At 40.0% G+C, this 25,604-nt stretch overlaps 1 protein-coding gene across 6 annotated transcripts in view; it reads right to left on the bottom strand.

Annotated features, from left to right (window-relative positions):
• Positions 1-25,604, bottom strand: part of armc8 (armadillo repeat containing 8) — a 93,252-nt gene that overhangs the window by 60,175 nt on the left and 7,473 nt on the right. For 4 of the 6 annotated variants that reach the window (XM_059647145.1, XM_059647143.1, XM_059647141.1 and 1 more), the window contains 5 exons: positions 14,734-14,810; positions 13,837-13,908; positions 10,509-10,651; positions 6,626-6,723; positions 6,181-6,273 (listed from right to left, as the gene is read on the bottom strand). In XM_059647145.1, the coding sequence (XP_059503128.1) occupies positions 6,181-6,273; positions 6,626-6,723; positions 10,509-10,651; positions 13,837-13,908; positions 14,734-14,810 (483 nt within the window). Of the gene's footprint in view, positions 1-6,180; positions 6,274-6,625; positions 6,724-10,508; positions 10,652-13,836; positions 13,909-14,733; positions 14,811-18,135; positions 18,269-25,604 lie in introns of all 6 variants that reach the window. The other 2 variants (XM_059647140.1, XM_059647142.1) reach the window with 1 other exon arrangement.

Genomic DNA, 25,604 nt, shown 5'->3' with positions numbered 1-25,604 from the left:
AAATGTTGACATCACAGAAAAGGGCCCTAGTCAGTAACAAGATTAAAAGTGTCACATTTAAACAGCAACTTACTACAACTCAACAACTTCTCAAAGTAATAAAATGTGAGGCTGGATGAACACAGCAGGCCCAGCAGCATTCTCAAAGTACTTCTTTAAGATTGATGTATTCAGCAAAAGTAAGGCTAATGAAAAGACAAAAGTTACTTAGGAAGTAAAAAAAAAAGCATCACTAAGACTGAATTTTTTGCTCCATGACTGGGAAATGGTAAAAGATATCAATTCTCTTTTCTCAATTTACATTTGAGTCAGGCTGTTATACATTCAAATATTGGAGTTACAGATTTAATCACTAAATGCATGAAAATGGCAAATTGGAGTATTAAGAGGAAGCCAGTGATAATCTTGGATAATTTTCAAATGAGAAACATCAAAATTTCAATATGTTCCAAGTAGGGAAGTACAACTTGGGCTCAAATTGCCATCAACTGAGCCAATCTGGTAGAAAATATATGCACTTAAACACAATTAAGCACAAACAGGAAAGTAGGTTGTAAAAATCACTTAGTTTAGTATTACATTTGCCAATTATTAATGACTAGATTTGTAAAGAATGTCAACCTAATTTCCTTTTTAGCTCCCAACTTTCTCTCCCACTGCGTGAAAGGGTCTACCACACCCACTCCTTCAAAATGGTTTCATCGCAATTTTAATTATACCAAGCATTGTCCACTCATTTAATTGTTCCCCTGATCAGGGTGTCTCACCATAATTCATATTGTGGATAGATCAGTGAGTTTTTGATCTAACCTAAGACTTAAAGTTATTTGCTTTGATTGTTTACGGACGTGAGCATCGCTGGCTAGTTACAGCATTTGTTATTCAGGCCTAAGTGCCTTCGAGGTAGTGCTGATGAGCTGCCTTCTCGAACGGCTGCAGTCCATGGGGCACTGGGTACACCCACAGAGCTGTCAGAATGTAAGTCCAAGGATTTTGACCCAGCAATAATGAAGGAGGAGTGATATAGTTGCAAGGCAGGATGGTGTGTGGCTTCGAGAAGAACTCAGGAGACGGAGCTGTTCCTTTGCACATAAGTGATAGATGTTTCAGGTTTGAAAGATGCTGTCAAAGAAGCCTTGGTGAATTGTTAAAGTACATCTTGTAACGTGGTACAATAGCCTGCCACTGTGCATTGGTGGTGGAGGGTGTTAACATTTATGGTTCTGAACAGGATGCCAATCAAATAATGAGCTTTTTTTAAAAATTTGTTGATTAGATGTGGCCTTCACTGGCTGGGCCAGCATTTGTTCCCCATCCCTAATTGCCCTTGAATTGGCGCGCTAGGTCCATTTCAGAGGACAGTTAAAAGTCAACGACATCACGGTGAGTCTAGAGGCACATATAGGCTAGACTGAGTAAGGATGGTACATTTCCACACATAAAAGGACATTACTGAACCAGATGGGTTTTTACAACCAATGATTGTTAAATGGTTACCATTAGAGAAGCTTTTTATTAGAGATTCTTGTTGAATTCAAATCTCACCATCTGGCCTTGATGGAATTTGTACCCATATCTACACGACAGAAGCCTGTCTTGATTACTAAACAAACAAGAACGGAAATTTCTGGAGAAACTCAGTTGGTCTGGCAGCATCTGTGGTGGAAAAGCAATCAATGTTTTTTTTATTTAATTTTGATTTGATTTGATTTATTGTAGTCACGTTTATCTAAGTACCATGAAAAGCTTTATTTTGCGAGCAGTACAGACAGATCACAGCAAACAACTACATATTAATGTAGGGTGCTTAGACAAACGAAGGCATAGAGTTCACACTGCACAGCAGGTGTGCAATGTAAGATCCAGAACGCCAAAAGAATCTGGGGACAGAGGTGAGTGCAGTGGCCATCGATAAGGAGAAGATGCTGGGGAAGCTGAAAGATCTGAAGGTGGATAAATCACCGAGACCGGACGGATTACACCCCAAGGATCTGAAGGAAATGATTGAGGAAACTGTGGAGGCATTGGTGGCGATCTTTCAGGAATCACTGGAGTCAGGGAGGGTCCCAGAGGACTGGAAAATTGCTAATGTAAGACTTCTCTTTCAGAAGGGAGGGAGTCAGAAGTCAGAAAACTGTGGGCCAGTTAGCCTGACCTCGGTCATCGGTAGATTTTAGAGTGCATTATTAAGGATGACACTGCAGAGTACTTGGAAATGCATGGTAAAGCAAGGCTGAGTCAACACAACTTCATCAAGGGGAGGTCATGTCTGAAAGATCTGGTTGAATTCTTTGAGGAGGAAACAAACAAGTTAAATAAAGGATAGCCGGTGGATATAATCTATTTGGATTTCCAGAAAGACTTTGACAAACTGCCACACAGGCGGCTGCTAAATAAACTAAGTTAGGAGCAAAGTACTGGCATAGATAGAGGATTGGCTGACTGATAGAAAGCAGAAAGTGATGATAAAGGAGTCATTTACTATGTGGCAGCGAGTAGTCGAGTTCAGCAAAAATCAGGGCTGGAAGCACAACTATTCACGTTATACATTAACAATGAAGATGAAGAAAATGAGGGCATTCTTGCAGATGACACAAAGATAAGTGGATGGATAGGTAACTGTGAGGAAGCAAGGAGGCTGCAGAAGAGCTTGGACAGGCTAGAAGAGCGGGTGAAGTGGCAGGATGAATACAATGTGGGCAAGTGTGAAGTTACGCACTTTGGTACGAAGACTAGTGGTGTAGACTATTTTCTAAATGAGGAAAGGCTTCACAAACCTGAACCACAAAACGAGACTTGGGAATCTTAGTTCAGGATTCTCTTAAGGTCAACATGCAAGTTCAATTGGCAATTAGGAAGGCAAACGTAAATGTTAACATTCATTTCAAGAGAGTGAGAATACAAGAGTAGGACTGAATGGCTCTGGTCAGACTGCATTTGCAATGACATGAGAAGTTTTGGGAAGGACAAATGAACTGGCATTGGAGGAGGTCCAGAAAAGGTTCATGAGAATGATACCGAGATACAAGGTTGATCATGTGAGGAGTTGTTGAGGACTTTGGGTCTGTACGCAATCAAGTGTAGAAGGATTAGGGTGCGTGTGCAGTGAGGGGTGGGAGGCGCGAGTGTTTCCACCAGCAGGAGAGACAGGAAACCTAGGTCACAGCCTCAGATTGAAGAAACAGCCATTTACAATTGAGAAGAGGAAGAATTTCTTCAGCCAGAGTGGTTTAATCTGTGGAGATCATGGCTGCTGAGGGCTGTGGAGGCCAAGTCGTTGAGACAGAGATAGATAGGCTCTTCATTAGTGAGGGTATCAAGGATTAAAGGGAGAAGACAAATTGAGAAATATAGCAGCCACAATCAAATGGCAGAGCAAGCACAATGGGCCAAATGGTATAATTCTGCTCCTCTATCTTATGGTCCAGTAATCCTACCAGACCCAAAACACTGACTCAACCTTCTCTCCAACTATTTCTGCTTATGCTTCAGCTTCTTTTGTATTCCCTATACTAGACAGCCAAGCACTATCCAACATAAATTTCAGTCCACTTAGCCTGTACCGCTTTCCTCCATTATTTAAATCTTAACATATTTATTTCCAAATTCTTGTCATAATTTACAAACCAGCCAGTGATCTTCAGACTATATAAACTAAGTCCTGTGTGTTAGCATGTGCCTTTTTTTACCCCTGGTCCTTTTTGCACACCCTCTCTCTCCCTACTTTGCATATTGGCAGCAGAAACATTTGGGTTCTCAGCTCAAATCTTCTCCTTCAATGTGCTAGACCTCTGCACACTTTCAAAAACATCCTCAAATTTGAGATTATCTACTGTGTCTTTGATCATGTTCTCACACTCCATTATTGCCACTTCTGAAATGCCTGAAAACATTTAATAAGTCAATTTATAGTAGCTACTGTTAAAAACAGCTTCAATGCAATTAAGGAGGGTAGTAGCGGGCTGAGAGTGGTAGGAGAGTCTGCCTGGTCCAAGACTTCTCAGATTCAAGTCAACACAGTTCATAAACTTCAATTCAGAGATCTCAAATAAACTGAAGGTTACAGTGAGAACCTAAGATCATCAATGAGAGGAGAAACAATTGATTATTTTAAAAGCACGACTACAAGCAATTATAATCCAACTAAAATCAGAAGTTCCTGTGTCAGCAACTAATCAGACAGGATAATTGCAGCAAATCCTCTAGTAGCAAACAAACCTGGTACTTCCTTAACATTTTCAGATTCCAACAGCACTAGGAACTTGCTAAAGAAAGAATCATAGAATCTCTACAGTGCAGGAACGGACCATTTGACCCTCTGAAGAGCATCCCAAACAAACGGAGTGCCCTCCCCTGTCCCTGTAATCTCATACTTACCACGGCTTATCCACCTACTCATCACATGCCTGGACATGGTGGACAATTTAACACAGCCAACCTACCTAACCTGCACATCTTTGGACTGTGGGAGGAAACCAGAGCACATGACAGAAACCCACACATACAGGGGAAACATGCAAATGCACACACAGACAGTCACCCAAGGGTGAAGTCAAACCCGGGTTCCTGGCAGCTTCCAGTTCTGGGGATAAACTGAACAGTGCTGTCCAATTGAAACCCACTGATTCCCACAGCTCCTGGACTATACATCCTTGCACCCTGCTTCCTGTAAAGACTCCATTCCATTCTCTCAGTTCCTCCATCTCCATTGTAAATGTTCCAATAAGGCCAACTTCAACAAGGGAGCCTCTGAAATGTCCACCTTCTTCCTCAACTGAGGATTTCGTAGTTCCGTTGTTGACAGGGTCCCTCAACCAGGTCCGCCCCATCTCCTGCACTTCCGCACTCACTCCTTCTTGCCACAACAGTGACAGAGCTCCCCTTGTCCTTACCTACCACCCCATCAGCATCCACATCCAGAGGATCATCAATCACCACCTTCAGCAAGATACCACTACCAGACACATATTTTCCTCACCCCACTCGTCCACCTTCCACAGGAACCATTCCCTCTGGGACACCCTGGTCCACTCTTCCTTCCCTCCCAACAAACGCCCCCACAGCCCACAGTACCTTCCTCTGCAACTCTCCAAGGAGTAGCATCTGCCCATTTACCTCCTCGCTCCCCAGTATCCAAGGGCTCAAACATGCCTTCCAGGTGAAGCAGCACTTTACATGCACTTCCTAGAATCTAGTCTATTGCATTTGCAGCTCACAATGGAGCCTGCTCTACACTGGGGAAATAAAGCATAGACTGGGTGGCCGCTTTGTAGAATATCTACATTCTGCCCGCAAAAAAGACCAAGATTTCAGTTGCCTGCCACTTTAACACACCAGCCTGTTCCCTGGCCAACATCTTTGTCTCAGGCTTGCAGCAGTGTTCCAGCAAAGCTCAACACAAGCTGGAAGAACAACACTTCAATGATCACTTGGGGACCCTGCAGCCCTCTGAACTCAATATCAAGTTCAATAATTTTAGGGCCTGAACACTCCTATGTCCCAGGCCCCTACCGCATGCACCAGCCTTGTCATCACATAGTCTGCGATTACACACTACCTATTGTTAGCCACTAACAGTCTCCATTAATGGCTATTCACCCTCCTAGCCAGATCATTATCCACCCTTTTGTCTGTCCAACTATTCTTCTCTCTCTTTGGGCTCTATCCCCACTTACTATTCACCCCTTACCCCCTCTCCCCACCCTACTTTCTGCACATAAACCAACATTTTCCTTGCTACTATCAGTTCTGAGGAAGGGTCACTGGACTCAAAACAATAACCGATTTCTCTTCACAGATGCTGCCAGATCTGCTGAGCTATTCCAACAACTTGTGTTTTATAAGTGGCATTTTTTTTTGTGTTGACTTTTGAATCCTATAACTGATTAACTACTTAAATGCAACTGTAAGTCTTTATTTTTAACTTTCTGAATTAATATATGGATGACTTTATCTCCGAACAAAGCCAGCAAAAATACAGGGATAAAAAGAGCTTTTACCAAAAACCATTCAATGACTTTAAACACATTTGTTTAAAGCCCTGATCTGGTAAATGTACTTCTGACTGCTAATGTTAAGGAGACCAGTCACCTGATAATATTTAGGAAACCACATTATGCCAGCAAAGGTTTATTGTGTCTCTACAACCAAAATATATTAGTTCCATTTAAAGTGTCTTACCTTGCAACAATGGGAGAAAATCTGACAGATATACTCCTGTGTATATCGAGATCTACTGAGCAAGGACATGAGATGTGGAACCACAGTAACATCCTGAGGACAGTATTAAGACAAAAGTTAAGATAAGAAATGATTGGATCTTCTAAAACTTCCAACGTATTAAATTTTGAATGCATGCATCTTCTCCCATTCCCACCAGATTCTCATTCCTTGGCAGTCTCCCCTCAGAAACCACATACAGAATTTTGTTCCCATGGAAACAGCAAGTGGCAACATGAGAGAAGCTCTCTGAAGTCCCCAAACCAATGAAGCCTTACTGCATATGGGGAGATTCAATTGACACAATTGACAAAATGAACAGAGACAAGCGGAAGGGAACAAAAAACAGAAACAGGAGATAAAACAACTGCTAAACCTAGTCCTGTGTCTGAGGCTTTGTACTTACTGTATAGAGCACCTCCACTGGTGTCACAGGACTTGTTAATATTGTGCGAAGACAGCGAAGGCATGCCTCTATAAACTTCAGGTCGGGAAGTAGGAGACCTAATTCAGGATTGGAAAATGAAACAAGGATTTATTACAATCAATGATTTACAATATTTCAACCCAGCAATAATTACGAATTAATTATTTATAAGAAGAGGTGACGATTTAAGGTTCAAATCAAATTTCTTGTGCAAGTATATGAATGCGCAGAATATGGTTAATAAGGTAGCTGAAATGTACGTGTAGTTGGCCAATCTAGAACACTATATTGTGGTTATATCTGGCTCACAAAAGGGTGGAGGTAGGCACTAAATACAGCCACATACAAGGTGTTCCTGGAAGGAAAGAAAGTCAGTGAGGTTTGCAACAATAATAAAAGAGAAAGCTCCATAGACATAATCTATTTGATAATGGCTCAGAACTGTTAGTTACAATTACAATACTGTATGATGTAGCTTAGATCAACAGCTAGTAGTAAGATATGAAGGAACCAATGTGATAGGAAATTATAATTGTGCAAAAACTACAGAGTCAGAATGACAATTTTGATTCTCCTAGTTTCAACTGGGATAGTAACATGGCAAAGTGCAGAAAGGGGGAAGTTTATGAAATTCAGGATAATTTCCTAAATTCGTATGTTCTTGCCAAATGAGGAAGAAAATACTGGTAGATCTGATTCTGGGAAATACGGTGGGCCAAGTGGATCAAATGTCATTGGGGTGCATTTAGGGAACAATGATCATTAGATTTAGGTTCACAACAGAAAAGGACAAGGTGCAATCTACAGTAAGAATTATTAACTGGAGTAGGGGAAACTTCAACAGTATGAGAACAGATCCACCTAAGTAAACCGGACTCAAAGTTTGTCAGAAAAACCTGTAACTGAACTTTCTCTTCTAAAGAGGAGAAGGTTTGAGTATGGTCAAGGTCCATCCCCACGAGGAAAAAATAGGACGAACAAATCCGAACTCATGGTTAATGAAATGAAGTAAAGCAGAAAACGTGTGTACACATCAGCGTTTGAGTGGATATTACAATGAGAACCAGGCTGAGTAAAAAATGTTCAGCACAGAAGTAAGAAATGAAATGAGAAAAGCAAAGGGAAAATATGCAAGGAGTCTATCCATAAGGGAATCTAAAAATCTTTTACAGGTATATAAATAGCAAAAGGGGAGCAAAAGGAGGAGCAGAGCAGATTAGGAACAAAAGGCATAGGTTATGGTTGAACCAAGAAAGAATGATCCCAAATTATAGTTAAAGGGGAGTTAACTGAGATGCTGAATGGGCTAAACATTAATGATAGAAGGTATTGGATTGTCCTTAACATTGCTAAGAAACCAGGGTCAGAGGTGATACTTCCCTCCACATACTCCATGCAAAAATGGAAATTGTGAGGAACTAGCCATAATCTTCTACCCCTTCTTAGACACTAGAGTGTTTTCAGAAGATTGGACAAGTCCAAATGTTTCAAATTTGTTCAAAAATGGTTGGAAAGATAGCATAACAACTCAGTTTCACCACAATGGTGGAAAGGTTTTTAAAAACAATAAATTAGAACAAAATCAACAGTAACTTGGACAAATATTAATTAATTAAGGAAAGACAACATAAGTTTGTTAAGGAGATAGTAGGAACTGCAGATGCTGGAGAATCTGAGATAACAAGGTCTAGAGCTGGATGAACACAGCAGGCCAAGCAGCATCAGAGGAGCAGGAAGGATAGGTCTAGGCCCAAAACGTCAGCCTTCCTGCTCCTCTGATGCTGCTGTGTTCATCTGTGTAAGTTTGTTAAGGTCTAATTATGTTTAGACAACTTGCTTGAAAGTTTAGATGAGGTAACAGAGAAAATTGATAAGGGTAATGCGCTGGACATGGACTCCCAAAAGGCATTTGATAAGTATGAATAAAACACTGACTACATAACTAAAGCCATGGAAAATGGATAGTGGCAACATCGAAATAAATTTGGCTGAATGACAAGAAACGCACTACAAGGAAATATGTAGTGGGGTTCCCAATATTTGGACTACTTGTTTTTGTGGCAATTATTAATGCCCTATACTTTGATGCACAGGGCACAATTTCAAAAATTTGAGAAACTAAAAATCTTGGAAGTATTGTGAATGCCAAATGGAGAGTGGTAAATGTCAAAATGATTTAGGCAATACTGTGGAACAAAAAGAGAAGCAGATGAAACAACATAAAAACATGGAAAGTGATTAATTTTAATGGAAAGAACAAGGGCAGACAATAAAACTACACAATTCGAAAGCAGATGCAGGAAAAGAGTTAACAAAGTGTAGAGCTGGATGAACACAGATGCTGCTTGACCTGCTGTGTTCATCCAGTTCTACACTATGTTATCTCGGATTCTCCAGCATCTGCAGTGCCTATTATCGCAGGAAGAGAGTTGCCTGGTAGCAAATATGCACACATCACATGGAGTTTGAGAAAGTGGTTAATAAACCATACAGCATCCTGTGCGTTATAAATAGCAGCAGAGCACAATAGCAAAAAATTCATAATGAATTTGCATAAAACCCTGGCTCAGCATCAACTGCAGTATTGTGCCAAACTGGGAGTAACACAGAGTCTGCAAAAAAGGTTCCTGGGTATGGATCATGGGAGGAGGTTCAGCTACATTGATAGTTTGAAAAAACTGGCGTCCTTTTATTCCCTGGAGAAAAACAAAGTCAGGAGATCTGATCAAAATGATAAGGGATAAAAACAAACAGAAATTGCTGGAAAAACTTAGCAGGTTTGGCAGCAGCTGTGGACAGAAACCAGGGTTAATGTTTCGTGTCCAGTGACCCTTCCTCAGAACAGCCACTAGGCCCAAAACGTTTATAGTCTAATTTCTCTCCAGATATGCTGCCAGACCTGAAGGGTTTTCCCAGAAATTTCTGTTTTTGTTTATGTTTGATTTCCAGCATCTCCAGTTCTTTCGTTTTTTTTAGAAAATATACAAAACGGATCTAGGTAAAGTGGCATGGGGAAACTGTTCCCTTTGGCAGAAAGATCAAATCACAGGAAATTCAGTTCAAGTGACTAAGAGAAGCAACCCTGACAGGAGGGAAGTCTTTTATACATGGTGTGGTTAAGATGTAGAATGCCCTCCATGATGGAATATTTTAGGCTGATTTGACTGAAGCCTACAAAACAGAATCAGGTAATTATCTGAAGGGAAACATTTGCAGGACAAATGTGGAGAAAAGATAGGGAAGTGGGATCAGGTGACACACTCATCCAAGGAGTCAGCATAGATACAATAAGTTGAATAGCCTCTTCCAATAAACATTCCATAAAAATCTATAAAACAATCTAGGTTAGCCCATGTAATAAAATTCTCAGCAGCTCACCAAATCTTCAAGAGTAATTAGCGTTAGCTAAAAAACATTTGGCTTACCTAACCCTATGAAGGATGAAAAAGAATGGTATTCAATATCTTCTACAATTTTAGTCATGTCTCATTAAGATGTGCACCAACAGCTCTCCATTAACTTCATTAAATGGTTATTTATCATGTCGTTGACTTGGGAACTATCAACAAGTGTTTGACTTGAAACATTTCACAGCTAAGATTGAGAGTTATGCAGTTCCTTATGCTACATTTAGAAATTAGATCCAACAGGAATTAGTGAACAAAATCAAAAACAGAAATCCTGACTATTTCTGCCTCCAAACCAGCCTAAAATGCTATAGTAAGCTAACCATGAAGAATATACAAGCCAAATTTGGGATTGTTCTGATCTAGATGACTCAATGCTATATGATATGAGCCACTAAACAAACTGACATGATACTCACTCAGCATGAATACACATTCCTTCAAAATAATAGTACCTTGCAGTAATGCTGGAATTATGTGGCAGTCTAACAAAGACTTGACATTATTTTCAGTGCCCATTGCAAGACTTCCTAAAACAACTGCACATTCGGTTTTAAGTTCTACAGTTGAAGTCTCTTGTTGTAGTAGGTAAAGTAGTCTGCAAAAGCAAAAAAGCATTTCAACATGTATTTAAATTCAAGTTAAAGTCAAAAACATTGTTCAATTTTCAAACCACATCTAAAGTTACTCAAGCAGATTTCTCCAAATGGCCAGATATAATTCTTTTAAAACCAACAGGAACTTTCGGGGAGATGATAGAATAGTAGGGAATGTCACTGGACCAGGAACTCAGAGACCAGGCTAACGGCCTGGGCAGACTGGTTCAAATTCCACCAGGACAGCGGGTGGCATTTAAATTTAAGTAATAAAATCCAGAATTGGAAGCGAGCAATTGTGACTACGAAACTATAGATTGTTCTTAAAACCCATCCTCAGGTCCTTACCTGGTCTACCTAATGTGACTCCAGATCCAAGCAGTTGGTTAACTCTTGACTTCCCTCTGAAATGGCTTAGTAAACCACTCAGTTCAAGGACAATTAATAACAGGCAACAAATGCAGGCCTTGCCAGAAATGTCCTATATTCCAGCAAGGGTGTAAAAATCCTCCAAATATTAATATTTTCATCTGGCCAAAATTTGTAATCAAAATGTAAACTAAGAGTTGAAATCACAAAAGACAGTTTTATATTTGCTCCTTACGTCACCAGAGGTCACTGTTACAAAAACTGTGACACATTGTTTCATTTGTGAATGAATCATTTCAGAGGAATTAATTGTAGCTAGTGTGCCATATTCCACAACGAGGTGTAAAATGTTGGCACTCAAGGCATTTCACATTTGTGAAAGAATCCTAATGGTCCATATAACAACCTACACAGAACACACCAGAATGAAAATATTAACTTTGCTTATTAACACTGCCTACTTCGCTTCTTAGAAAGTCAAATCACAAATGAAACAGCAATTCAAATTTTACAAAAATTCCCACTTTGCCACATTACTTATATTGCTTAATGCAACTTTTTGAAAATTATATTTTTACTGCAGAAGCAACTGAGCTATCAGGGTGTTCTATAAAAATGCACTATCAGAAATGTTTTACCCCGCCGGTACAAATGACTACAGAAATTGAAAATTGAGTTTCCAAGACTAAAGCATGTCAAAACAGAGCAGGGTGAACATTTACTTCTGTTAAATTTGGAAACACTGAAATCCACCAACACCTGCACAAATTTAATTTCAGCATGGAGCGGCTGGTAAGCACAAAGACTCTGCATATTTTGGCCAAAAGTCAAGAGTCAGCTCTTAGGTAAGATCAGTCATTATGCTAGTACATAGTGTTCTCTATTGGCCTCCTCTATCACCAAAAGTTCTTAGTAACACAGACTGAGTATCAGTAAAGAACCCACTTTTCTACTCGACCCAAATTATATATCCCCCACAGAAAACACAAAGGATTTTGTGAAGATAATTTGGACAACGTTTTATTAGAAAGTAAAATTACCAACCTGCCCCAAATCAATTTATGCTCTGGAGCTATGAAGCCTTACACACACAAGGACTTGCTCCTAATATTACTGAATTATTGAGTTAAATACTTCCATACCTTGGTAGTGGTATATATTAGAACGTTAACTGGTAATTTATTTGAACTTAAGATAAGCTAGTCTAACTAGTTGAGCAATCCAAGACAGAACCTAAAGATTTTAGGTCAAAATGGGTTAAATCCTGCAAGTCCCTGCCAACGGCATCGTGGGTCAACCTACAGCATATGGACAGCAGTGGTTCAAGAAAGCAGCTCACCACCACCTTCTTAAGTACAACTAAAGATGGGCATTAAATGCTGGCCAGCCAGCCAGCAACACCTACGTCCCACAAATTAATTTTAAAAATTAGCATGAAATTACAACCAGGCTTTTCAGGAGTGAAGCCAGTTAACAACTATATCGCTGTATATGCAAATAAAAAGAAAGTCATTTTGGAGTTCTTTCCATAGCCAACAGACTACAACTCATGAAGCACAACACTGTTGTACTGTAGGAACGACAGTAGCTAATTTTCACAGAGCAAATGCTCGTAAGTAGCAATATGGTAATGTATAGATAATCTGCTTCTGTGATGATGATTCAAGGACTAAATATTAGTCAGTACACCAGGGATAACTGCCTATTCTTCTTTCAAGTAATGAAGACAGGATATAAAAGATCCCAAAAGGATAGACAAGGACTCTGATTAACAGCTCATCTAAAAGATAACATCTCTGACAGTGAAGCACTCCATCTGTACTGCACTAGTGTGTCAACCAAGATTGTTGTACTCAAATCCCAGAATCGGACTTGGAATTTACAACTTTTTAAAGCAGAGGTAAGTGTGCTACAAACTGGAACTTAGCTAACTGGAACAACTGCACCTCCCAGTCGCAAACCATTTCCACTCCCCCTCCCATTCTCTAGATGACATGTCCATCATGGGCCTCCTGCACTGCCACAATGATGCCACCCGAAGGTTGCAGGAACAGCAACTCATATTCCGCCTGGGAACCCTGCAGCCATATGGTATCAATGTGGACTTCACCAGTTTCAAAATCTCCCCTTCCCCTACTGCATCCCTAAACCAGCCTAGTTCGTCCCCTCCCCCCACTGCACCACACTACCAGCCCAGCTCTTCCCCCCCCCACCCACTGCATCCCAAAACCAGTCCAACCTGTCTCTGCCTCCCTAACCGGTTCTTCCTCTCACCCATCCCTTCCTCCCACCCCAAGCCGCACCCCCAGCTACCTACTAACCTCATCGCACCTCCTTGACCTGTCCGTCTTCCCTGGACTGACCTATCCCCTCCCTACCTCCCCACCTATACTCTCTCCACCTATCTTCTTTACTCTCCATCTTCGGTCCGCCTCCCCCTCTCTCCCTATTTATTCCAGTTCCCTCTCCCCATCCCCCTCTCTGATGAAGGGTCTAGGCCCGAAACGTCAGCTTTTGTGCTCCTGAGATGCTGCTTGGCCTGCTGTGTTCATCCAGCCTCACATTTTATTATCTTGGAACATAGCTAACTTAGGTGATAGAAGTCTGTCACGCTCTTCTGCAAGTGATCACTAATGTTGGGCAAATTTCTGATTTTGAGTGATTTCTGTTAATCAAATTAAGGGGTAATGGGCAGAAGTGTGTGTAATGGACTTCGCTTCCAGATCTGTCATGCACTCACTGAACGACACAAGGGACTGCAGGGCTTTTCCTGTTCTTATGATTCTACCATGGAAAAAGAATTAAACTATTACAATACCTTGGTACTGCTCCCAGGACAATCAGATTAGCTTTTTGTTTGTTATTTCCAATTACAGCATTCTTCATGTCACTGCACAAAAAAAAGTTAAGCACAAACACAAAATGATCACTGAAAACCAAGTGTTTTGATAGTTCTGCACTACATTTGAATGTAAAAGATTTTGTTTCCATAATTTACACATCTGGATACTCTAATCTCAATGTTGGTGAAGCCAATTCTAAACTAATAATCTGTTGACCACTTGGGAACCTCAATCTTCTCTAATGTATTTCAAAGCCAATTGCTGTCTCTGCTTCACGGTGACATCAGCTTCATGAATGGCCTGTGTAGTGCTTGGTCAGGTTCCTAGCTACCTTTTTTGTATTAAAAAAGGTCACTCCAATACACTTTGTTGAGTTAACATTGTAAATTCTCAGCTTCTCTTACATTTTATGGAACTAACTCATTCCACTCGAAACAAGCCAAATAAAACTGCACTGCAGCCAAACTTGCTCTAGCTAAACACTAATTCAGTCACTATTTTCCAGACAAGAACATTATATACATTTGTATTTATGAGTTATCATTGCGATCATTGTTTAAGTATCGTACACTCAGTACTTTAAACCAAAAGTGCGTTGGTTTTTAAACAAAAAAAATCACAGAATTATGGTTTTCAATTAAAGTTTAGGAATGCAAATATAACTATTTCCATACATCCAGTTACATGCAGAGATCAAAGTATCTTTGATTGCTCATTCATTCCTGGAATATAAAAGACTTGGAAATATTTAATACCTTCATGAACTACAATTTTTGAACTGATTAGAGACAAAAGCCCCTGTAATCTGGCAATTGCAATGAATTTTAGATAAGTATCAGAAGACAGAACACATATCCTCATACAGTACTTACATAACACCTTGCAACACCTTCTGGGGGTCAGGATCAAAGAGCCGGTCAACATAATGACGACTGCTGGCTGTAACTTCCTAAAGAGAATGCAGTGCTTAATTTAATGATCGCATTTTTCAGAAATAGCATTCCTGCTGTTAGTAACCAATGAAATCATCAAGGTTAATCTTATGGATAGCATTAATATACTACCCAAAATGCATGAGGTTTTGTGTTGTTTATTACATAAAGAGTTCAGAAGCAAGAAAAACTATAAAGACTTTAGTTTTATTTGTAAAATGGTGCACTATCATTCTTATCTAAACTTGGATTACCCAATGGAAGCTGTTGTCACAGTTGTGACTGTGGTAATGCACTACCTAATTTCAAATGAAAAATGCCTTACACAAAATGTTGGTCATTTTTCTTCTGTACATTTATTTAACAAATATCTACCTTTAGTGAAAACCTCATCTTTTATAATCTTACTGTTTCAAAGTTTGCAATTCTGACATTGAATTTATCAGACGTGGCATTTACTGCCATTTCAAAATTGACTATTGCTGACTTGCATACAGGTGCCAGATCATAAGTTCTCAACATGCTTTCCTTTTGTCACATTGTGCCTTGTTGGACTGATTGTTGGATTTGCTTTTTTCTGGTATATGGAACATATTCCTATTGGTCAAACTATGTATTGAGAAAAGCTATCAGTATTGCTGGTGTTTCTATGATACCTATTTATCCATGGTAAACAGCATTTTAGCAGAAATTAATGATCGCACACAATAATCAAAAGGTATTAAAATATTGCCAAGAAATGCATGAAAATTGAACAGCATGAGCACCATACAAGTATAAGCACAGAGGTTCCATGTCCAATGACAGTCTCTATAACTCTCATTTATGAATCACAACTACAATTTGCCTCATATGGATTCCCAATTTGCCCACTAATAACTGACTAATATATTGGACCACGCTGCACTCTACTTTATCTCTGCATTAGATAGCTATATTAATACTGTCAAAACTATGGTCTCAGATGTCAAATATTAAATATACACAAATCCAAATTTCATAGGTACTTGTTATGGCAATATATTCGATCCAAACAATAATCTTATCACGCAGTGCTAGAGTTTAAGACAAGAATCTACTTTGAATGAGCATATTATTATATGAAACATCACATTACTCATTATTAAAGTGGGTATCTCAGGTACTGTATTAGCGAACAGCATAAAACAAAAGACTTGATGCCAATCCACAAAATAGCATATTACAAGTAACCTACACTTATAGGTAGTCAACGTAATAAACCATCCCAAGGTGGTTCGCAGAAGCTTTATAAAAGAAAATATGGTACCAACATGCATAAGGAGATATTAAGGCAGACGACCAAAAACTAGGTCATAAAAATATAGGCTTTAAATATTTTGAAAAAATGAATGAAAAAGGGCAGATTGGTGCAAAAGGGAATTCCAGAGCTTAGGACCTAGGCAACTGAAGGCACAGCAACTAAAGGTGCAAGATTTAAAATAAGAGTTTGTTGAAAAGGCTAGAATTAGATTTTTTTAAAACTCATTCACAGGATGTGGGCATTGTTAGCTAAACGAGCATTTGTTAACCATCCCTAGTTTCCCTTGAGAAGGTAATAGACGGCTGCCTTCTTGAATCTCTGCATTCCATTTGGTGTAAATACAAAATCACAAAGTCATTACAGCACAAGTTTCAGGATTTTGAACCATGCAGATATCTCAAAGCGTTTTAAGGATGATAGAGGTGACAAAGATGGTAAGGGCACGGCAAATGAATAATGCAGCTGATAGATTGTTTTAATTCGCTTGATTTCATTTGGCAAAGTCACGAGTAGGATTTTTATTCAAGGTTGAATGTGATATCAATATTGCAGTGAGTAGGTTCTGTAGACAATAACAAAAAGTAAGCAATTTTGTAATGATACCTTTTTTCCACTGAACTGGAGTATCTTGAGTCAAATAAAATAGACTACTTAGTGATAAACTGGGCGACTGACTCACGAGAAGCCAGTCATTTGTATCAGTTTTATACATACATAAATCCAACTCAAGCACAGAACCAAAGCACACCACAGTCATAATCACCTCTATAATCCATGGATTTCACCTGACCTTACTTCTTAGGTTTCTCCAATTTCTCCTGAATTCTCAGAAATACTAATGACAAGCATGCTAGATGAAACAATGGCAAATTAGCCTTTCAACCAAATTCGGTATCCACAACTACGTATCTTCCTTCCACTTCCATTTTCACAAGAATATGTATGAATCAGTCAAATCTAAAACGGCGCACCAGTTATTTAAAACGAAAGTCAAATTTCATCATGTAAACTGTCATCCGTTGAAAAAGCACGCCCTACTTCAGGGCTGAATTCAATCTTAGTCAATTTAACATAAGTCTCAATGAATTTGGCCAACAACACTTGAAGCCAATGTAAATAAAACCGACAACACTTGACATGCCCATAATACTGTAGTATGACTGAAATCACTATCCAAACTTTTGACAGTGTTACTAGTTCAGAACCAATGGCTGACAAGTTCATAACTAGATTCTGAAGAGCATCGCCATTGCAGCAACCAGGAAAATGTGTAGAAAGCCTGCCCTCATCTGACCACTGTCATCCTGGATATTGAAATTTGATCAGGATTGAATGAAAAGTTGGAAAAATATTCCATTCCAAGCAGATGCAGTTTGTTGAGAACATGACAATTGTTAAACAATTCCTGACTGCTTCCTTCGTGGCCATGTTTGACACCTGCTAATAGCTTATTTTGTGGGCATTTCCCCTGCAACTTAGGCTGGTTGCAAATCATTTGTGTGACCGAAACGTTACAGCATCAGTCCTTAGTCTAGATCCAACTCAAACATTCCAAAGAAAGGATGGAACTCTGCCAGCAGGACTTAATCCAAACAGTGAGAGTGTGGGAGAGATTTAAAATGTCTTGACAGCCCCCCAAAATCAGTGGGCCATTTCAGATTTACTCTACTTCATTTAAATATTTAGCAAGTAGTCACTGCACTCTGCAAACAATTGAAGTCTACTGGTGGAAGGGCGAATGATAAGGCATAGAACATTCCCTTTCACAGGGTAACCAGAACAAGAGAGGGATATGAGGTACCATCAGAAAAATTCCCTTTGAGTTGAATTATTTCCCATTTATTGTTTTCTCCCTTTTGCCCCATTTACTTAAATACAGGCATACAAAACAGTAAGCTAGTAAATAATAAAGCCAAAAGAAACATCACACTAACTGTACAGATGCAGACTGCCCTGGGCATTTCTCAAATCTTGCTTGCAAATTAAGTTCCTAGAATCTACAGTATTTTTCTATACATCTAGTATTCAACTCCTTCCACTTCATTTTCAGAAATGCTCACCTTGAAGTAGTCCTGCTCTTCACTCCAGCAAGGTTGCCACTTTATTCTTGTATGGTCCATCTTCATTATTTTCTGTCTTTCTTCTGGTAGCTAGTAAAACTCACTTTCACAGACATACCCCTTTCTTCGGTATCTGTTCCAATGCATTACATATGAATTCTGACTTGAATTACACTCCAACAGTTTAGATCCACACATGACTTCCACATATAGTATTGCCGAAATTGAGGTTCTTACCATTTCCTACAATTAATACTTAGTACTGACTTTCTTAGACAGCAGGCACTGGTAAGCTTTCTGCTGTATCCATTGATACCTCTGCACAATCTTATTTCTTTGTTGCCTTCTTTGCTCTGTACCAGCACCTTCCTAAACTTAAATCTTAATATCTTTCAGTTCTGAGGAAAGGGCATCAACCCAAACATTAACTCTGTTTGAGTCCACAGATGTTCCTAGGCCCGCTGAGAATTTCCAGCCTTTTCTATTTGTATTATGAAATTAAGTTAACACATTCAGATTTTGTGACTGATTCCAAAACTAAAGACAATTATTATCCGCAGCCAGCAGAAACTCTAAAGGGTTAGGGCTTTTTTTGTCTAGAATGTAGAACATTAAAAGGTGACTTGTTGGAAGTATTCAAGGTATCATGGGGGTATAGGCTAGATCAGGAGTGCCAGGGAATAACCATCTCCAATAAGATAATCTACCCATTGCCCCTTGACATTCAAAAGCACTTTCATCCCTGCAACCCGAAACAATCCACATCCAGAGGATTAACACTGACCAAAAATTGAAGTTAATTAGGATTGTTTTGGCACACTGAGCCAGCAAGGCTGGGTTCAGGTCCTACCTGTTCCAGACATGCGTCATTGCATATCCGAAAACAGGTTAATGAAAGAATATTCTTAAGTACTATTGCTAAGAGCAAGCTGGAGTCTAGGAAACCCTCAGCAATTAACTCACCTCGTCACACCCTAACCACTATCTACATGGCACAAGTCTCCACAATTGCCTGGTTTAACACTCAAGAATCTTGACACAGTTCATGATAAAGTCTTAGTTGGGACATCTACATTCACTCCCTCCACCAGCGCTGACACTCAGGACCAGCAGCATGTACCATCTATAGCACCCACTACAGAAATTCACTCAGGTTCCTTCAAAAGGATAAGTGCAGTAAACGCACTGAAGCACTGCCACCTGGAAGTTTCCCTCCAGGCAACTCACCACCGGCCTTGGAAATAGTCATTCCTTCAGTGTCGCTTGGTCAAAATCCTCAAAATCCCTCCTGAACTGCATTACAGTTCTATCTACATGAAATAGAGTGCAGCACTTCAAGAAAGCTGTTCACCAAAACCTTGAAAAGGCAACTGAAGATGGGCAATAAATGCTGACTCAGCCAGTGACACCTACATCCCATAAATGATCCTGTTCTTTTAAAAAAAACTCGTTAAGGAGCCTAAAATTGGGAAACGTGGGGTAAAAATCAGTGCCAGTCATTTTGAAAATAAAATTTGAAAAACTTCTGCATACAATGACAGAAGTTACAAATTCTCTTATGCAAGTGATGCTAGTTTAAATGTCTGTTTTAAAAGTGAAGAATAGGCTTTTCTGTTGAAATGTCACTGATGTAAAACATCAACTTTGCTTCTGTCTCCTCAGACACTGCCATCAACCTCTAAGCATGATAATAAAATGTGAGGCTGGATGAACACAGCAGGCCAAGCAGCATCCCAGGAGCACAAAAGCTGACGTTTCGGGCCTAGACCCTTCATCAGAGAGCTCTCTGATGAAGGGTCTAGGCCTGAAACGTCAGCTTTTGTGCTCCTGGGATGCTGCTTGGCCTGCTGTGTTCATCCAGCCTCACATTTTATTATCTTGGAGTCTCCAGCATCTGCAGTTCCCATTATCTCTGATACTATTTTAACCTCTAAGCATGTCCTGTTTAAGCAAATGTGATTGCACAACCACTCCAACAGTTCAAATATGGCAATTGGCGTGCTAAGGCCGTTCCCTGCACTGACTTCTGGTTTTGGAAGTTGTTACCGTGATCCAATTTGAGGAGGAATATAGGCTACCAATCCTGTTAAATATTGCCAGAATTTTGTTTATGTTTCAGATTTTCAGAAAGTACCAAAAATGTTTTACTTCGGAATTGTTAATATTGGAGAAATATCTTCATTCTTGATTAGTGAAGTACGAAATGCTTTGTCACAGGGAAAGGTTGAGGCAGAGACTATCACAAAGTTTAATGATAATCTGCACAAAAACTTGATAAACAGATAGTTACACAAAAAGAATAGGTCAATGGGAATTTGTCTTGGATTGCTACATCTTGTGCCCTAATATACCACCAACATAACCTCAGGAGATTTAGATGGCAAGCTATAGAGCAACCCTTGTATCCCTTACAGTATTGCTCAGATCCAAAGAGAAGTTGTGATCAGTCTATGGGTATCCATTATATAGGATATCAGGGATGTTATTTCAACTAAACAGTAGCTGTTTAAAAGATGTAAGGTTGCAAATGGGTTGAGCAGTTTCATTGTGTCTCCTCAAAATTCATTGGTGTTTATCGCAGACACGGAAATCACAATCTCAATGAATGATAAAATAAAAACAGGTGACACCCATTTGGTACATTGTGGCTGTACTGGCCCTTTGAAAGAGCTTTCCACCTTGTCCAACTCACCTGCTTACAAATCCGAGTGTACATCAAATAATGCAAATGCCACACAATACTTCAGTACGTTTTAAATATATATGCAACAGTATTTACACCTAAGCTAATTTAAATCACTGTACTGAATTATTAAATTTTCAATTTCATAAATATGCATTTTCTTTCTATTCACTCATGGGATATGGTCGTTGCTAACTGGGTCAGCACTTATTGTCTTTCCATACTTTTCCTTCAGAGCCACTGCCATCTATCTGGTGTAGATACATCCACAGTGCAATTAGAGAAGGAGTTCCAGGATTTTTCACCATCCAACACTTAAGGAGCAGCAACATATTCCAAAACAGAATGGTCAAGGCCTTGGAAACAAACTCATAGGTGGTCTTCTCATGTGTTTGTTGCCTTTGTCCTTCTGGATGATAATGGGTTTGCATTTGGAAGATGCTGTCCAATGAGTCTTGGCGAATTTCTGCCGTGCATCTTCAAGTTGGTGCATGCTGCCACAACAGACAGTCAGTCATGGAGAGAATTAATTATTTATGGATGTGATGCAAATCAAATGGGCTGCATTGTCCTCAACAGTGTCACATTCTTGAATCCTGTTAAAGTTGCACTCATCCAGGAAAGTATGGAGAACCCCATCACACTCCTGTCATGTGCCTTGTGGTGGACAAGATTTGGGGAGCCAGGAAGTGAGGTACTCCAGGCAAGATTCCTGCCTCTGACCTGCTTTTGAAAACATGGTATTTATATGGCAAGTTCAGTTTAGTTTGTGGTCAGTGGTAACTCCCAGAACGTTGATAGTGGGGGATTTAGCCTCTGCAATGCTACTGAACATTAAGGGCTGACGGTAAGATTCTGCCTTGTTGGTTTTGGTCATTATTTGACAGTTATGTCACACAAACATCAATTGTCACTTGTCAGCCCAAATGCAAACAGAGTCCAGGTCTTGCTGCATTTAGACGGACATTGCTTCAGTATGTGAGCATTTGTAAATAGTGCTGAACATTGTATGCTGCTGATTGCACATCACCACCCTGACTCAACGATGGACGGGAGGATAGTGATGAATGATAGCTGGCAGCTGAAGACAATTGCGGCTGGGATACTACAGCCAGGAAAGTAGGGTTCCAGTGGTACAGTTGTAGAGTTCTTATCTCTGGACCAGGAGGTCTGGGTTCAAGTCCTACCTGCTCCAGGTGTGCGTAGTAACATCTCTGAACAGGTTGATTAAAAAATATCTACCCTGAGAATGTTTATAAAGAGGCACTGGAGCAGAAATGACCGACCTCCAAAACCCACTACCATCTTCCTTTGCGCTCAGTTCAACTACAACCAATGGGGAGATTTCCCCCTACACACATTGACACTAGTTCTGCTAAGGCTCCTTGATGCCACACATGATCAAACATGGCCTTGATGTCAAGAACAGTTACTCTCAGAACACCTCTGAAATGCAGCTCTTCGGTCAAGGTTTGCACTAAGACTGTAATGAGGTCATCAGTTTAGTGTCCTGACAGAACCCAATCTGAGCATCAGTGAGCGGGTCATAGCTAAGCAAGATCTGTTTGATAGCACTATTGATGACCCCTTCCATCACTTCACTGATTAGCAAGAGGAAAGTGATGGAGCAGTAACTGATTGGATTTGTCCTGCTTTGTGTGGACACGACACACCTGGGAAATCTTCAATATTGTCTGGAAATCTTCAATATAGATGCTAGTGTTGTAGAAATACTGGAACACCTTTGGAACTTTATGTTGTGCTGCACCAAGCTCTGAAGCACCTGGCTTCACTAATATTATTGGACTTTGTCAGGGTCTGTGGCCTTTGCAATAACCACTGCCTTCAGTCATTTCTTGATACAACAGGCAGTGAATTAAATTGGCTGAAGACTGATATCAATGATGCTGAAGATCTCTGGAAGAGGCGAGAGATGATCCACTTGAGGCTCTGATAAAGATCATTACAACTGAATCAGCCTTATCTTTTGCATTGATGCATTGGGATCCCCTATCATTGAACATGGGGATAGTTGCAAATCCTTTTCCTCAAGGGAATTGTTAAATTGTCCACCACCATTCAAGACCACAGAGCACAGATCTGACCTGTTGGTTATAGAATCATCTAACCCTGTCTAAGGGTTACCCGCAAGTAGCTCTGTGCTGTAGCTTCAACAAGGTTGATACCTTGTTTTTTTTTAAGGTACTGCTCCTGGCATGATCTCCCTGCACTGTTCATTGTGCCAGGATTGATCATCCAGCATAATGGTAATGGTAGCAAGGGGGATATGTCATAATATTGTTCAAGTACAATTCTGTTGCTGCTATAGTAATTCATGAATACTCTGTCAAGTTGCTAGAATTGTACGAAGTCTACCCCATTCAGTGCTGTGATAGTGTCACACAAGGTGATGGAGTGTATGCTCAATGTAAAGATGGGATTGTGCAGTGGTCACTTTTATTGATATTATGATGGATAGGTACATCTGCAACAGACAGGCTGGTGAGGTTGAGATCAGCATTTTCTGCTTTTATTTTCAGATTTCCAAGTCACGCTCAACACAACGCAGTACCCATTCAGGGGACTTCATCAGGACCATAGTTAATGCTGAGGATTCCCAGGGCAATCCCCTCCCGACTGTATACCATTGTGCCATCACAGCTGCAGGGTCTGCCCTGCTAGTCAGACAGGACATTCCCATAACAGTGATGTTGTTATCTGGGACTGTGTGTGTAAGGCATGATTCTGACAGTATGACTATTGCTTGACTAATCCATGAGACAGCTCCCCAATTTTGAGACAAGCTCCCAGAAGTTGGTCAGTGGACTGCAGGGTCAACGAAACTGAATTTCTTTTCTCCCCTCTGCACAAAATAACCGAATCATTTCATGTAATTTACTGTTTTCAAGTGATAAAAATTTCTGCCAATGTACTTTTAAAACAAATGGCTGAGCAGTGTCAGAATAACACAGGAATTTGTACAAACTTGTATGAATGTTTTACAGGGTGCTAAAAAAACAAATTACATCTGGTAGATTTGTAATTCAATCCGATTCACAAATTATATATCAAAGCTTAAAGTGCCAGGTTACAAACAACTTAAGAATTGAAACTAAAGACATTAATTCAGTCAGGATTCACTGTGACTTGCATTAGCTGAGAAATTAAAATTTGTAGAGCTCAGCTAAATACGAAGTATGAAACAAGGTAAGGCAATTCAACCAATCAAACAATTTTTCATAAATCAGCTCCATTACAAATCGTCAACACACAAAAATCACTGAAGGAAGAATTGAAAGATACTCCTTCCCTAAAAAGCAATGCAATGCAAAGGCTGCATCTCATATTTCGCTTGGGAAGCCCACAGCCCAATAGTATCAATGTGGACTTCACAAAGCTTCAAAATCTCCCCTCCCCTGGCTGCATCCCAAAACCAGCTCAGCTTGTCCCTGCATTCCTAACCTGTCCTCCCACCTATTCATTCCTCCCACCTCAAGCCCCAACCCATCTCCTACCTACTAGTCTCATCCCGCCTCCTTGATCTGTCCATCTTCCCTGGACCGACCTATCTCCTCCCTAACTCCCCACCTACACTCATCTTGACTGGCTCCAACCCCACCTCTTTGACCTGTCTGTCGCCTCTCCACCCTTCTTCTCCTTTATCTATCTTCTATCCGCCTCCCGCGCTCTCCCTATTTATTTCAGAATGCCCTTCCCCCTCCCCTATTTCTGAAGAAGGGTCTCGACCCGAAACGTCGGCTTCCCTGCTCCTCTGATGCTGTTTGGCCTGCTGTGTTCATCCAGTTCTACATCTTGTTATCTCACAGAAAGCTCTGGCCTGGTTTTGCACGTTTTACATCTACACCATCCCAGCAGCAAGCATATTCCTAGCCCTTGATCATTTACACTTGCACTTAACCTCTATAGCTCAATTCCCCTCAAAGTTGAGAGAAAATTGAGAGCTTTGATAAAGACGTTCAAAATCACAAAGGGTGCAGCAGCAGACAGATGGTAACCGTTCCATTGGCAGAAGTTTCAAGAACCAGTGGGCACAAGTTTAAGATAATTGACGAAAAGAATCATGAGGCAAAACATTTTTGTGTGGGTAGGGCCTAGGGCACACTACCTGAATGTAGTATCAGAAGATTCAATTCTAGTTTTCAAAAGTGAAATGGAAACACACTCGAAGAGAGAAGATTTGCAAGACCAGCGGATCAGGCAGAGGAGTTGGACCAGCCGAGATGCTCTTTCAGAGAGCCAGAACAGACACAACAGGTCAAATAGACTCTTTCTGTAATATAACTATTGTTAGATTTTGGTAAGCTTTGAACCACGATTGTTTAAATTAGTGTTACATGACTCAGCCAAGTTATTGCCGATTTTCCAAAAAACAATTTACAACTGACCAGATGTGCACAATACCAGACATTGTTTTATATTTGTTAGTCCATGTCATTATAAAAGTAACAGCAATGCAAATGATATGCCACACTCCGTTTGCACTGATTTATTTTCAATATACAAGCCCAGTATTCGTATGCATGTGCACATTGGTTGTCATGTAACAATTTAATTAGCAAAGGAACAATAGCAATGTCATTTACCTATTTGAAGATATTATACTGCCAGATCCTTTACAAAGAAATGCACTGCTCTGATACTTCCAACCACCATGTAAATGCTGTTGGACTATAGAATAATATCTTACCCTTTAGCAGATATTAATGAGATGAAAGAATAAATATCATTTATTAACAGCATTCGCATCTAACACATCATTGTATTA

The sequence above is a fragment of the Stegostoma tigrinum genome, chromosome 7 (genome assembly GCF_030684315.1).
Source record: "Stegostoma tigrinum isolate sSteTig4 chromosome 7, sSteTig4.hap1, whole genome shotgun sequence".
In the NCBI taxonomy this organism is placed as follows: domain Eukaryota; kingdom Metazoa; phylum Chordata; class Chondrichthyes; order Orectolobiformes; family Stegostomatidae; genus Stegostoma; species Stegostoma tigrinum.
Note: the sequence above shows the minus strand (reverse complement) of the source record. Positions and strands in the feature narration are given on the sequence as shown.